General features: G+C 47.0%; 2 protein-coding genes across 2 annotated transcripts in view; one reads left to right on the top strand and one right to left on the bottom strand.

Moving 5' to 3' along the window:
- The window catches only part of pit (probable ATP-dependent RNA helicase pitchoune), an 85,784-nt gene extending 74,454 nt beyond the window's left edge, over positions 1 to 11,330 (top strand). The window contains exon 12 of the mRNA XM_084600411.1: positions 11,149 to 11,330. Coding sequence (XP_084456537.1) covers positions 11,149 to 11,303 — 155 coding nt within the window. The 3' untranslated portion in view covers positions 11,304 to 11,330. The remainder of the gene's footprint in view (positions 1 to 11,148) is intronic.
- Positions 11,331 to 12,019: 689 nt separating this feature from the next.
- LOC146207110 (tyrosyl-DNA phosphodiesterase 2-like) overlaps positions 12,020 to 15,905 on the bottom strand; it is a 49,130-nt gene continuing 45,244 nt past the window's right edge. Inside the window, exon 6 of the mRNA XM_084600471.1 lies at positions 12,020 to 12,462. Within this exon, the coding sequence (XP_084456597.1) occupies positions 12,178 to 12,462 (285 nt within the window). The 3' untranslated portion in view covers positions 12,020 to 12,177. The remainder of the gene's footprint in view (positions 12,463 to 15,905) is intronic.

Below are 15,905 nucleotides of genomic sequence, written 5' to 3'. Positions count from 1 at the left end.
ACATACACAATGGCTTCAGATGGCAGACGAGTAAATGCAGCGGAGCGAAGACGGAGCGTTGAAGTTGCATGAGCTTGTTCATCGGGACAAAACAGCAGGTCTAGATGAAGCAGTCAAGAAGAACAGTCAATGAGAGTGGAGTGTGCAGTTAAAAAGTCGAGGCCTAATATAAGTCTTGAGGGCAACTGGTGAGGACTGTAAATAACACAGGGATGTGGCCGGCAATGCTAAAGCGTGCAGTACACATACCAATCACAGTAGCTGTGTTGCCATCTGCAACACGAACGGTAGATGAGATGGAGGGTGTGAGGACTTTCTTGAGGCATCGGCGGAGCGAAGAACTGAGGACAGAAATGTGGGTGCCCGTGTCAATAAGTGCAGAAATTGGGACTTCATCCACAAGAATAATGCCACGTGCATAGCGCCGCGAGAGGCGCGCTGGTGCCAGACACTCATCGAAGCTAGAAGCAAACCTGACTCCCGGATCTCACCTTCACGGTACCGCGTACCTCCACGGCTCCCTGCGGCTTGAGTCGCGACAATATCAATGAGATTACGTCTAGGTGCGGGGTTCAGAACCGAGTTGGCAGTCCGGGTCGATAATGCAGCGTCACTCCCGGGCGCTGCATTTGCTAGTTTCCCGAGTAGGTGCCGGCGTATGATGGGGAGGAGCCGCGACAAGGTACCGGTGAACGGAATCGACGAGCCCGGGGAGATGGAGATCGGCTGTAGCGACGAGCAGTTGGGGCGGTTTCGGTGCGAGGCTCATCTGGTTAAGGAGGAAAGTGTCCAGGTCAATGATAGGCGGGACGGGGCTCTCTGGTGGGGCAGCAAAGCGTCGAGGTCCATAGTAATACCGATGGTCAGAGTTGTAATAGGAGCGAGGAGCGTGGAAAGTGTAGCTACGGCAATACCGCGAAGTGTGGCCGGCTCGACAGCAAATGAAGCAGATTGGCCTGTCGTCTGGTGTGCGCCACTCTGCAGGATTGTGACCAAGGTAGCGACGTGGGGAGGCTGTGCTGGTGGTTGTAGCAGCCACTAAAGGAACAGGGTGCGATGGTGGCGGGGGCAGCACGGAGCTAGAGGAGAGGCCGACGTTTGCAAGTTCCTGGCGGACAACGGCTTGTATCATGGCCACGGTGTCGGACAGCAGAGACAGAAGTGGTGCATGAGTTAGGGCCTCGAGTTCTCTCCGGACGATCGAGTCACGGTCGTGGGATGGGAGGGCTGGTGAAAAGGGGCCAGGTCATCGCAGGATGAGGTAGCCACAGTGTTCGGAAGATGCTCAAAGCGATGTCCGAGACGTCTTTGTTTAGCCTGCTCGAATTTTCGGCAGACTTGAAGCACCGAGTCGACGGTAGAGCAATCCATGCAGAATAAGATGTGGAACGCATCATCCGCGATACCCTTGAGGATATGCCCTACCTTGTCACTTTCCGGCATAAAGGTGTTGATCTTGCAACACAACGCAAGTACGTCCTGAATGTAGGCGAGGTAGGACTCCGTGGGGGTTTGAACACGAGACGAAAGTTCCGTTTTTGCAGCCAGAGCGCGTCCAATTGGTATCCCGAACAAGTCCTTAAGCTTTCGCTTGTATATATCCCAGGTAACAAGCTCTTGTTCATGGTTTTGAAACCATGTTTGAGCTGTTCCCGCCAAATAAAAGATGATGGTGGCATCCCAGTGGTTGTTCCGGCTGCAGTGCTCATACTCATCTAGCCAATCGTCAATGTGTGGGTTGTCGTCGCCATTAAAGATGGGAGGGTGGCGAATTTTCGTTAGAACAACTGGCTGAGGCGATGTTCCTGCGGTGGTAGGGGCTGCTTCAGAGGTCATCGTGGCTGTTTGAGACGTGGTTGTGATCTCAGGTAGGTGGCGACCGCTTCGCAAATCCAGTTTTGGCAGCTTAAATGGGCTAATTGGCGCGTACGGGGATCTTAATTCACCTCCACCAAGATGATACGTGGCAGAAGGCTAGTACCACAACAAGGGAAACCACAACAGGTGATGAGACTAGGTGTTCAGGCAAGCATCAACCGTTTTCTTCAGCTTCGTCGTCTATCAGTCAGTAGTCTATCGTCGTCCTCTTTAGTGGCATATACGTAACACTATTGCTACAGTAAACTAAGCGTCGTCGGAACTGCGAGCGGTTTCGTATCAGTGCGACCGCAGGAAAAACCAGCGAGTTTGCAAACCAGCATTCTGAGCATCAGAAAAATAGCGCATATTGGGCTCCTGTAACAAGAGCTCAGATTTTTCATGCTTGCGCTTTACCACTGCCTGTGCAACATGGATTTCACGTATTCCGTCGTCAAAAACGCAGAGCAGGTAGATAATTTCATGGGGGAGTGAGATATCAGCAGATGCAATATCTGAAAAGTTGCATAACAGGTTAGCCAAGAGCATATAAGATTTAAATTTTATATCTTATTTTATTATTGTAGTATCATATTCATTTCATTTGTATCACCCTCGTGCCCAACTGCAGAATTACAGCGCGCTTTATAGCCAGCTCTAGAGCCCTTAGTCTAAATAGTAAGTGCAGCGACATGTTATGTTTTCGTAATCTTGCAAACAGGAACACTGGCTCTGGTCTTCCAAGTAATTGCATGGCAAGTTTCAAAACGAATACAGTCGAACCCGGATATATCAAACTCGAAGGGGATCGCGAAATAGTTCGATAACTTCAATATACAGAAATCGGCTTGTGACGGCACTTACGATGCGAAAGAACGATACCGTATTTGTCGCGTAATCAAGCCACTTGTATAATGAACCCACCCTCCACTTTTGCACCGAGAATCTGAAAAAGAAATAAATAAATTGTGTTAAAGCTAGCTCGCTCACATGCAAGCGATCTCAGCGACGAGCGGCAGCGACAGAGCGAAAAATTTCAAACTTGTTGGAACTGCGTCCCTCTCGTTGCTCGAGCCACCGCAGCAGCTCAAAACAAGGTTTCCATGTCACCGCAGCAAAAATCGCGAGCGTTTTCGCTTGCATGTCCATGGTGCGCCTCACTCCGTTTCGGTCGTCTCATCCACAGCTCATTTCTTGGCAGCGTGCCAAGATGCTGTGCAGCGATAACGTCGGGGCGCGTTCATCATTTGATAGCTCCTGCGGTGGCGGGGAGCGAACTTGGCAGAGTGCCCGTGATGGCTTGATTGCACGTACAAGCCTGGTTCGATTTATCACGCCGTGCTTGGGGCGGGCGTCATAATCGCAGCAGCTGACCACGTGCTTTCGTTGATTCATACATGCAAGAATAAACGACTCCTGCAAAAAGAAAAAAGAAAAATGCCGGTTCTTAACGTCCGAACAGCACAACGATAAGAAAGGATGACTCGCGAAAAGAAAAACAAAGAGAGCTGCCGCTTTTTAACGTCCGCAGGCGCCATAGAGGGTTCGCAACACACGCTGGAGAGAGCGTCCGACGCTTGTCTGAATACGGGCTGAGCTGGCTTGGCGCATGCGTAGCGCGTGCTGAAGGAGAGATATAGCTCGGCAAAAGGAGGGCACACCCACGCACATGGCTTGCAAACGTCATGTGTTGGCGCGCGGAAAAAAATAACTGCAGATGCGCGCGCCTTCGGGGAATGGGCGCGGCGCAGACCAGACCAGCCGTCGCCGAACTGTCCCCTCATTCCTTCCGCGCGTGGCTTGAAAACGTCACGCGGCAAACGGCCAAGGGTGATGCGATCATCCTTGGGGAAGACACACTTTCCAGTGCGTGGTGCGGAGTTCGATGTGTCGAACGACCGGGGAAATTAAGTTCGATATATGATGCGGCTTTCCTATACTTTAACATGGGATTTTCAAGGGGATATTCCGTGAGTTCGATATAACCAAAATTCGATATATCTGGGTTCGATATAACCGGGTTCGTCTGTATTGGCAAATACCTGTTCAATAACCCATCGCAGTGGCTCAGGCTACTGAGGAGGATCGAGTTATTGGGACGTTGGAGTTGTCAATGCACGCTAAAGATCGTCTGGCTAAGCGTTTCACAAATCTAATGCGTATTGTATCTTCCCGGCTAGCGGAGGCGACCAAGTTTAAACGAGAAGTGTTCACGGAAGTTGCAATGACAAGCAGAAAACACTGAAAACATAGTCATCACTCAGCCCTGCCACAAGGTAAATTTAATGCTATTTCCACCGAATGAGATTTGTTCAAAATGATATTTGTTTCCTGCTACACAAGAAAATATAATGACATTCGATGAAAACGACATTAGGTATCGATTGAGTTTGAGGTACTCTTCCGAATGCGATCAACGAGGAAATGTGTTATCTCATCACCAGAGACTCGGTGAAAATATACTACACCCAAAATAAACTACAAAAGTGCCACCTGCATTAAATACTACTGTGCTCCTATAATTTTGGCCCCCATTGCTGCCAGCCAACCCGTAGCCACTGCACACAGCACGGGCAGAACAGGTCGCTCCTGCTGCCGCGGTCTGTCGGCACCGAGTCGCCGGCACGATGGATTTCTTTCGTCAAAATCAGAAAAGCATGTCTTTCGATCTTAAATAATATGCGCTTAATTTGATGAAGGAATCTAAAAAAAATTATCTTTAGTGAGCATCGCTGCAATGTAACGAGATTTTGGAAGAAGTCATAACAGCAATACAAGCAAATTTCTGCTCACATTAGCAGCTGCCGCCAATGTGACGCAGCTCATCCGATTTCGTTCTCTAGCTAGGCGTCACCGAAGTTACACCTTCCGTTTACTGCAAGACAATTTGTGAGACAATTGAACTGATACTGAGGCAGTTTTATGAATATGAAATTTACTATTTCCAAAGCGCTTCCAGCTACAGCTCTTATGTGAAACCGTTTAGGCGTTTAAGCCTAGTGACGACTAGGACCTACCATACGGCCACAGCGCCGTCGTCGGCCGCTTTCGCAGGCAGTGTCGTTGTGGTAAGCTCGCGGTATCCGATGTGGCAAACGTTTCGAATTTGCCGTATGCTTTCTTGATGAGGCCAAGCTCGGGCATTTTTCGACGGGGCTTAATATGCCGAGCGAACGATCTGGCGAAAACGTACGGAAGTCAACGGGGCTGTAGTATGCTGCCCTGTAGGGTGATACTCGAAGGTTCAATAAAAGCGTCGTCGGACAGTACACCAGATACTGCCTATTTTACGTGTTGCTCTTGACACTTGCTTTAGTGCGCAAAGTGTATGTTGTTGAAACTCGTAAGCGTTTCCCAGTCGAGCGCAGACGTGCGCACCTTCCGTGCCCTTTCGTAAACAAACGCCGCCGACACTGCCGCTAACTAATAGGTAGTCCTAATCAACAGGTTGTTTACAAGAGATGCAAGATATGAATGTCAATTAATAGGCTGCTTTCGTTTACAGCGCAGTCATCTTGGCAACATGTTGAAGGCGCACCAACATTTGTATGTCAATCGCTGTTACCATAATTTGGAAATGGCATTAGCTTTGGTCTTGTAGCAGCGCATCTAAAAAATGACATTAACCTGAACAAATGTCATTCGGTAGGATTACTTGCTTTCTGCGTCGAACAGCCGCGATTCACGGCCGCCGTCCTTCTCGTGAAGCATCGCTAAAAACTTATACAAACATGTTCCTGGCAAGATTTTGTGTGTGTTTGAAAAACAATACTAAGCAGCAATTCTTCCCGGACATTGCTAAAGGTTGACAGTGGCGTTATATCTGTTAAACTGCGACCAAAGACGAAAACACGACGCGCGCGCATGCATAGACGCTGACATGAACCGCGCCCGACCAAGCCCGCCTACGCTTTGCGGCTTTGGCGACAGGCGGCATTGTCGGCGTTTTGCGGACCTTTGCAACGAGGGCCACCTGGGCGTCTACATAATGCTCGTTGGACTGTTACGTGGGCCTAATGTCAGTACGGTGGAAGCGGCAGCAGAACCGGTTTGCAACAGTTCAGAGAGGAGGTGTTTTTACCTCCTCCTCGCCCGATGCAAAGGTCTATATGTGTCCTGAGAGTTAAGATGAGGATGCGATATCTACCTACACTGCTGTGTATATTATGCACCCTGGAGGTAAATGTGCGACTGATACCGGTTGCGAAGCAATGGAGTCTGAGTTGACAGTACAACCAAGATGGAGCTGAAACGACATTTTGTGCGCTCTGTCTCATAGGGGTCGATGAGTTTAGTTAATTAAGGTGAACGCACTCTTGCAGGGCAGGTATGGGTGCAAGACAAGGGAGGTAGGTTATGGCGCGCATAGCCTCACGATTGATAGATTCAAGGGAGTCCCATTGTCGGCAGTTGAACAATGAAATTTTGCCTAGTACACTATCCACGGCTGAAGGATGGAGCGCACAAGCTGACAAGCAGTATCAGAACACGTTCCACCTGAGCGCACAGCTATGTGACGGATCAGATCAGGAGTGTAGCGTGAGCCTATATACGGGTAGCATTTAGCCAAGGGGTTCTAGTCCCAGATGTATGACAAAGAAGACCTAGAACGCGAACACTTTCACTTGGTGAATTTGAAAATTATCAACCATAACAGTAAAAAGGGCTGCTTTTCGTAAGCCAGATTTGTTTCCGATGCAAACGAAATGCGATTTATTACACGATAGTGTCAGGCCCAAAGCGGGGGGTCGAGATGTTAAGGCAGCCAGCACGTGCTGGAGCGCCGACTGTTGTGTGGATGACAGGACCACATGGTTACTTTGTCAGCATACCCAAGAACGCATATAGAAGGCACGTTTTCTAGGGCTCAGATGGGAGGAATAAAAGCCATGTTAAGTAATGTGGGGGTAAGGACGGAGCCCTGGGGCACCCCGCTTGTCAGAGATGCGTGCATAGTCAGCAAAGCATTGAACATTTGATAAAAAGGAATCAAACTGGATCTTTTTGTATCTCAGGAAAATTGCTGTTATTTTAAGCGTTTGACCTTGGAAAGAAACACGACCCAAAACATAATTTGAGTCATGAAGGAAGGAAAAAACTGAGCGGCCGTGACGTCACTTTTTGAGACGCCGGCCCGCGACAGAAAAATGCTGTGGCGCCACCTACGCATGGGGCAGATTTTCCCCTCGCACTCCATGTGTGCCCTTCCCCGTCTGAGTGCTTCTCCGCGCCCACGGTGGCTCCGCGCCATCCGACGCCGACGCCCACAGCCATGCTGCCCCATAGCAGCGCTGACGCTGTTACTATTTGCCCCATATCTGGCCTTAAAAAAAGCATGTGACTTCCGGCACCTTTTTCGCAACGCATCTGGGATACATGGGGCCTCTCCTCAGTTTTTTCCTTCCTCCATGATTTGAGCAGTCGACGACCGATTTTTCGGACACCCAATTTTTTCGGACATGCTTGATTATTCGGACTTTTTCCCGGCCCCAGGACATACCTTATAAAATCAATGTATTATGCTGCTCAAAATTTTGGACACTAAGCAGGGCTATTCGATTTTTCGGACATTCCAAGCGTCAGCCCGGCCAACTGCCACACATTTTGAGCGGTGTCGCCGCCATCTTGTTTGTTTACTTTTTCCTTCGATAGCCTCGAAATCGGTGCGGGAGGGTATTTTTGCACACCGTGAACGCGCAATCACGTGACGCAAAAGTGACGTGGGGCTACTACGTCACTTCTGCGTGTCCTGCCGACTTTTTTTTTTTTTTTTTTAAATTTTACTGGGGCAGTGAGAAAAGCGCTTGGCCGTCGGAGCGCGGCTTCGAGCTGGCGGAGGGAGAGCATCTAGCCGTCCGCACTTACCAGCACGCATGCTTTCTTCTGTATTTTTCTTCTGTAAAGCGCTCGCGGCAGTTAGTTTTGTCCACGCCATGGCTCCTCCTCCAGCACAGTCTTCTCCCCTCCCCCATGGCTCCAAGCAGTAAACAGAATTTTCCTCCCCCGGGGGAATGAGTGAGCGCAGATTTTATGCGTTCGCAGTCTTTTGCTTTCGTTCTCTTTCTTCCGGTGGTCTGGCGGGGTTAGAGCTGGTATTAGAAGCGACGCAGGGACTTCTAGTCGCGAGTCTGCTTCTTCGAAGCGCGCTGCAGGGATTGTGAGTTTGCTTCCTCACTACAGTGAAAACGTGCAAGAGTGCTGACCTTATGCGGGGCCTCAAATATATAGAGTACCTGCGCATGAGTTATTTGCACACACCCGTGCCCACACACATGCAGTTTTTTAGTGGCAAAAAGCAAATAACTTTACAGCATCTTGCACGTAAACGTTGATGTTTGGAATTAAGCTGTGAAATTATACAAGATGTTACTTAGCTTGCGGATACGTCACTATATATATATAACTTTCATTATTGATTACAGAAGGCATAATTAAGTTAGGTAGCTGAAAATGGCCTCACTAAAAATATGCAAGTTTTTGTTTATATTCAATTATTTTGGCTTTTTGGGAAGTGTAGGTTTCTTTATTTGCATGAACAATAATGGAGAGGTTGGTGCTGCATAGCGGTTGCGGCTACTCCATCCAACCAAATTTATAAGAAACACCTGGCCTGTTCTAATATTTCTTAAAATATAATAATTGGTTTACAGGAAAGGAAAGGCGTAGTATCTGTCACGAATGTTCTGTGGACACCTGACCCGTTCCTTAAGGGAAGGGAGGAAGGTGGGAGTAAAAGCGGAAAGAGATAAAGGGATGCCGTAGTGGAGGGCTAAGGAGTAATTTCTGCAACCCGGGGAATGAATCTTTAATGTGCACTGACATCACACAGCACACGGATGCCTCTTTTTTTTCGCCTCCAGCGAAACGCAGCCGCCGGCGGTCTGGATCGAACCCTGGCACTCGGGCACCTTAGTCGGGCATGTTAACCACTGCACCACTGCAGCGGGGCGAAATCGGCCCAGGAAATGAAATTTTGTCTATTTTGCAGTCCTTTGTCTCAAAAAAAGGTTGTGGTAGAGCGGCAATACTTCATCACTATATTCTCAGCATATTTATCTATCAAACTGCGAAAGCTTATATTTAGATTACATTTTAATACAGACGTACGATCGCGCTCATTTCATGAAAACAACGTACAATGAAAATTTCTGAAGACGAGTAATTTTTTTTTATATCTCCTAAACTTTGTCCACATATTCTCCTTTCCTTCAGCTTTCAAATACATTGAAAACATATTGCATGATTTCGTTGTGCTAATAATTACAGCCACTCCAATAATACCCTTGCGCAAGTCTCAGCGTACGACGCAGGTTTCAAGGTTCTACGTCATTTGTGAATCGCACACTATTTTTCAACTGTGGCATAATATTGTATTTATTCATTTATGTCTCGATGTTGCAAATTAGCTGGCAGACACTGTAGTGAATGTTTCGGAAATTTGTACGCGTGGCATTCCTGATGCGCTTGTGGCATCGAGCAGCAGAGATGTTTTTCGAATTTTACCTTCACCAAAACACTGATTGCACAAAAATACGATAAAGTTCAATGAGCAAGCAACGTATTACAAATATTATTAGTGAAATGAAGAAATTGTGAAGGTCATGGAGAACTGCCTCATTAAAACAATGTTTCTTGGCTGCAATCATTTATTTTAATCATTCGACGACGCACATTACCTTTATTCCCGTGCACAGTTTCTTTGTTTCTTTCATGCAGTCCAGGCTGTGCATTCTGGCATGAAGTGTGAACTGCAGATCGAACGCGCGGCAAAAGACACAGTCTGACCGTGTGGATGCCGTCATCTAAGATAGGTACGCGCATCCGGCTACAGATAGCTTTGATTTTTTTTGTGTTCGATACTTCGCTTTGCCACTGGAGTGCCATGTTCATTCTGATACCATCTGGCGCAGCGCAGTTTCTCATGTGGCAACGGCTGTCGCACTCGCGAGGGTGAAGAGGCGCTCAAACCTCCCCGACGGCGCTTTGATCTTGCTTCCTTCACCGCCGTTTTATCGGTGTCTGGTTGCCGTGCGAACAAGGGGCGGGCTTCATTGCACATGCGTTGAACAGCTACCCAAGAGACATTGCACCGGCCACGAGGCCAGACGAGGCAGCAATCCGCTAGAAGCGTGCCCAGTGCACGCTCCGGAGCTGCGAGTGCAGCGTGTCGTCTGACGACGCGTCTCTGTTTGCTCGGAAATGGAGTTATTTGTTTAGTCAGCGTTACGAAAGTTTCTACCTACTCAGAAGTCAGGGTGTAAATATCGAAAAATAAATATCTAAGGGTTAGGGCATTTTAATGCTGATTTAAGTGGGAAATTATCAGCTCTCACGCCGGTGCTCTATAGGCATGCCAGCAGAACCGGCGGAGAGGATGGCCAGGATGGCCCCCAGAACATGTGCTGCCCCTGGCGGCTGCCCTCTCTTCTGGTCACACTAAGTGGCCGCGCGCTCGCTGCAGCGCGACCGCGCCGTCGGAGCACCTCTCTTTCTTCCACCGTGGTGTTAACCTTCATAGTAATATCACTTTTATCACAAAATTTTTGCACAGACCCCTTGAAAGAGGCATGTACATCCTTTACGAAGTGACACTGCAACTACTATACTTCATGAAGGCCTAGAGGTGAGGGCAGCATTGCTCTCTCCCGTCCTTTTTGCAGCGGTGTGTTGTGGTAGATCCCGCCCGAATTTGTCAATGTGTTAAAAAAAAAGTAGGTCAAACTATACGCGAGTGAATATGGCAAATTATAAGCACTCGTCTCATAGTTCATGCTAACCGAAATGAAAAAAAAAAAAAAAAAAAGAAATGCGAACAATAATTCCTGAGGAAATAAGGTGGTGCAATTGGAAATGCCATACTACTAAATTGTGATCGCTTATTTGTTGACAATTATGTGCGTGCCTACATCCTTGGGACGGTTCTTAAACCAACTTGTTTTGGTTTACGAGGTTGAAAAGCTTTGCTAGTACTGGTTGGCTTCTGAAACATTGAAGACACTGGCTTACCTGGAAAATTTTCTATTTTGTTCTCTTAATAGAGAAATGCACTTTTGCTGGTTTTAGGCACAAAGGTGCAGTAAAACAGGTTTTTTTGGTCAGCAGCTAAGCCCCTCAATAAAATTCATACAGGATGTTAGACGTAACATCTAGCCGCGCATACATGCAAGTACGAGTTGTCTTTAAGCTAGTTATTTTACCACGTGTGTGCAGTCCCGGCTTAATTTTGCAAGGATGCACTGAGACTGCCATTTGATTCTCCGAGGTGACTGCTTCCTTAACCAGATGCTCCAGACGTTGGCAGCAGCAAAGCAAGACCACGGAAGAAGGGCAGGGCTGCAAACTACAGCTACGAAGGAGCACCACCCAAGAAGCGCGAGAAGTCTGTCATCTACAAGCCAGTACCCATTGGTACCGTAGATAAGAGAAACAGACAGTTCTCACATTGAACCATTAAAGTCTTAACACTACCAATAGTTTTGTGGCATTGGCAGAATGTGCACTACTGATTTCCACTTCCAGTCTTCCCGAGGACAGAAGCCAGGGACAGTTTACTCCCATTTATTAACCACTGTTGCTTCAGCCGTGTGCTATCATTCCTTGCATCAACAGCCAAAACAGTCATACCAACACAGTGCCAACGTCATGCAGCAATGCTACAATAAATGTGTTGCAAGCACAGGAGTATCCTACAGCAGTGATTGAAAGGTGCATTTATAAACTTGCACTCTGGGAAATTTAAAGTTTTCTACAATTGACTACTTTTGGGATGCATTTACAATGCAACTGTGTCTCCTGGTGGCTGTTAGGGTAAGACCTGGTTTTCTATTCATGACTCAAGTGTGTTCTGAAGCCACATCAAAGGACATGCTGGCTTTGTGCTCACAACTGTTTCAGTGCAAACAATTGGTTGCAGCAGCTAAGGCAAAGCTTTATTTTGCATTGAGACAGGCTCTTGCAAGCCTTTTACGCCTTGCATGGCACACGCACAACTATTTCCTACGTCGGGAAACAATCCATATTTTACACAGATGCATTAGGCAGGCTTCATACAGCGAGCAGCTGCTTTAAGCTTGCAGTGGCTACGATGGAAATAATCTTTGGCAGTGCTCAACACTGAGCTGTTTGCTCACAAAAAGAAGCTCTGAAGCAGTAATTGTATGTGAACTTTTTTTTTTTTTCTTTACAATAGGATGCTTTTACAAATAAACATGTTTATATATACAGGAGATAAGACTGACAATTACGCATAGAGCTCTCCAACTCACTTAAAATAATTTCTTGCATCACAGTCCATGTTGTAAACAATAAAAATTGGTTTATTCAGATGAGCTTAAAGTGGCACAAGAGGCCCCAGTGGTCGCTTGGAAAGCATCTGTGGGGCTTCAGCCTTTCCAGTCCCACCAAGCCAAAGAAAGCTGGCACCAGGGTGGCCGGCTTAGCAGCTCTGGTGTAGATGCGGTCAAAACGGCAGCGTGGCTTGAAACGCCCGTTCCAGGTAACGTTGTCATTGCGTACCATGTCCCACGTGTAGCGAACTTCCTTCCGTTGGCCACACAATTCCCAGACGTCTTTCAAGCCCCCTGGCAAGCCGCCCAAGTCTCTGACCTGAACCAAATCAGAAGAAGAAGCCGCATTAAACAGTGCAATAGAAAAAGATTTCTGTGTGGGTTCTCAGTCAACATGTATACTGTGCAGACATCGGCATCCTCATGAGGGCATCCTCACCCTCACAGAGTCAAATCCTCGGTGAGGGTGAGGATGCCCTCACGAGGATGCCGGTGCCGAGGATCGGCGCTGAAAAATTCACGAGGACGAGGGTGAAGGAGGGAAAGATGGAGTTTGAGGGGCGAGGGCAAACCTTCCATGAAAGTAGTTTCTGTAGTAAGAAAAAGCACGCGGCAACCCAAAAGGCACTCACTTTCTCCTCCACTGGGCATGTGTTGTATACAAAACAGGTGTAATGGGATGGTGCACAGGAGCTGCAGCTAAAGAAGCAAGAACGAAAGCCACAAAATTGCCCCGGCGCTCATGATGAACAAAAGTCTAAAAACGACACTAGGGAGCTGCAGAGAGTCGCTGAGAGCGATGACGCTGTTTCCAGCCTCGCGGAACGCGACGGGACCGGTGAAATACACAGGACGGCAGTTTCTAACAGCTAATGTTTCTTTGCCATTCAGGTAACAGCAGGTCCAGAAGAAAAAAAAAAAGCGCGTGTCCAAATGAGATTGGGCACGCACTAGAGACATTGAACAACTCATCTTCATACATTGCATGGACGCTAGGGCCTTATCATCGCTCTCTCTTGAACTTTGTTAGAACAGCCAACCTTTTTTCTTTCATTTAATACCCCCTTTAATTTCTTTACACATTCCATTATGCCCTGAGGCAATAAACAACATTATTAAAAAAAGAAAAGACCAAGGTAGGGTGATTTTATCTGTTGTGACCCTTCCACACTTTTTTTTTTAATTTTTTCCTCCTTCAGAGTAGCTTGCATGGGTAGTCTACGCATGAGAAGCATTTGTTGACAGTGTTTCGTGACTGTCTTGTTGACAAGGTTTTACATAAAACTCAAATTGTGTACATACAATTCGCAACAAAACCAATGGAAAATAAACAGCAGTGAATTTGTGCTGATAAGAGCTCCAATAAGATAAACCGCAGTTCAATATCCAATGCAATCTTTGTCATCTTGCAGAAACGAGCAAGAATTTTCTTATTTCTTTTACCATTTTTTTTTGCTTTGTTGTGAATTATCAAAATCATATCGTGCATTAATATGTGCGGCACGTAAATACAATGCATTGTTTTTTCTGTAATTTCTATAACATTAAGTTTTAGTTTATCTTTTTAAGATACTTTTCTTCAGATGGGTCTTAACCCTTTCGCTGTCACGAACGTACCGGTACGTTCTCTGTCGTGCATTCAAAACTTTGCGCCTGAGCGCGAAGCTGGCGCACTTGGAAAGGCTGCGCCATTGTCCAATCTTTCTAAAAGTTCGTATTTTCACCCCGCGTTGCATTGGTGCGTATATACTGAAGAGTATGGAGCGACCGCGCCCACCCCTGCTACCTTCTTTGCTGGAGGACACGATCGCTCCACGCGCGTTTCGTGGCGTGTGCGTGCGGTCACGGATTCAAGGGTAGTTCTGCCATCTGCCGCAGGTTTATAGGTTTTTATTTTTATTCTGTTGGCGTGTCTGCTACGATGTGTCACATTCAGGGGCTCGCGCCGTTGCTTTCCCAATAGGCTGACACATGACTCGATCGCTGCTTTCGCTCTCTCTTGCCGCGCCCTTGCTTGTGCCTAGCAGCAGCAAAGGAGGCTGTTTTAGCCTCTTTCCATCTCCCTCTGTCATCTTGATTTCCCAACGTACCATTTATTTCCACTGTGCGGGTCACTGAAAATGGGCCCTCCGTGCGCGCGGTTACTTTTGGATGGCTGATTGAGCGGGAACTTCGATTGCGGACTGGAGCGATGGCTCTTTTGATTATAAACAAGAGTCGAGCTCGGATTCGGTCTCTAAAGAGCAGATTTTTTCTTCTATTATCCTCATTTATCTAATTTATAATTAGGTTGATAATGATGATCTTAATTAATAACACCTGCAAAACACTGAAATGTGCCTATTCCGTTGACTATGTTATTTGTATAGCAATCATAATCAAACATATATCGCTATGCTCGTTCCCTGAAACCAAGCAGACACTGGGGGTGCGTCACGGCCATAAATGCCCGACAGCAAAAGGGTTAATATTGTTAATATTGTTGGGGAAGTAATAGCGTGTGAGCATTGAGCACAATTTCGCGAAAGAATTGTTTCATTTACAGTATCAAAAGAGTGTGTTCGCATTTTGAGTTAACCTGTTGAAGTCCTGTACCGGAGTAAGGTTCTTTAATATTCCTTATTTGATTTTAGCATCCGTTCTGTAGTCTGAATAAGTTTCATGCATTGTAATGCTCGATGATAGTAAGGCCGTATGTTATGACTCGTGCATGACGGGGGTATGACAATGCGAATGCGCTTTCGGGTTGGCTTCAGCTATAAGGGTGCTTGCAGTTCCGAGATACAGCTGTTGCTGTTCGCAAAATCAAAGCTTGCTGGTGGTATCAGCCTCGCTAAAAAATAAGTCATTTTAAACCACCAGTCAGCTCATTCCAAGCTTCCAAGGGTATTGCTAAGAACTACTTGCATGCCGCTCTTGACAAATTCTGCCTACATGAAATGACACATAGCATGGATGTTTGGCTGCAAACACTGATCAGTGCAGGATTTCCCAGAGAAGTGGTCATCCTGTTTTAAGAGACCTTGCTAATGATGGGATGTAGAGGAGCACCGCTGAGCTATGAAGCGCAAAGTACAAGACCTGTTGCCATTTCATATTGCTATCAAATTTCCCACCGCTTAAAAAACATTGCTTAGAAAGGTGACGTCCTGGTAGTCATCACTGCACCTAAAAAACTGGCTGGCGTGTGTAATATGGTGTAGGGAAAGCATAAGCAGGAATGCAGCATCAAGCACGTAGGCAGTTTCGTCCTGATGGAGAGTGTCGTCGTTTACCGTATACAGCTGTCCTGTGTCAAAAGCTACATAGAACAAATTGGATGTTGCACGAACGGCACACTTTAGAACCTGCACGCAGGAGTAGGCGCACTGGCGGGGGCAACTAGGCGTCTATTGGCGCCACTGCCGCAGAACTGAGTGCGCCTCAATTCCGTGTATTGAGAATCTTGGAGAAGTTCGCGTCCAGACTCAGCAGAAAAGTATATGAAGCACACTGCATTAAAATGGAATTCACTTGTGTTAGCACTGAGGCCTCAGTCGCCTTATCCGATAACTTAAGGAGTTTACTGTATATCCCACACGTCAGAGTGCCAGTGTTCTTACTTTGCCATTGCCAAGATCATCAGCTTCATTATAGGGGTGGACCACGTTTATGTCGGCTTTCAACGGCTTCTTATCCAAACCATGGTTTCCTGTGCTTGGTATGTAACGATATAAAATGAAAAAGTGATGCTGGTTCAATGCTGCAGAAATAACGCAACCG

The sequence above is a fragment of the Amblyomma maculatum genome, chromosome 1 (assembly GCF_055883805.1).
Source record: "Amblyomma maculatum isolate TAMU_Amacu chromosome 1, ASM5588380v1, whole genome shotgun sequence".
In the NCBI taxonomy this organism is placed as follows: Eukaryota; Metazoa; Arthropoda; class Arachnida; order Ixodida; family Ixodidae; genus Amblyomma; species Amblyomma maculatum.
The sequence above is the reverse complement of the archived record's forward strand: the minus strand, read 5'-3'. Positions and strand labels throughout refer to the sequence as shown.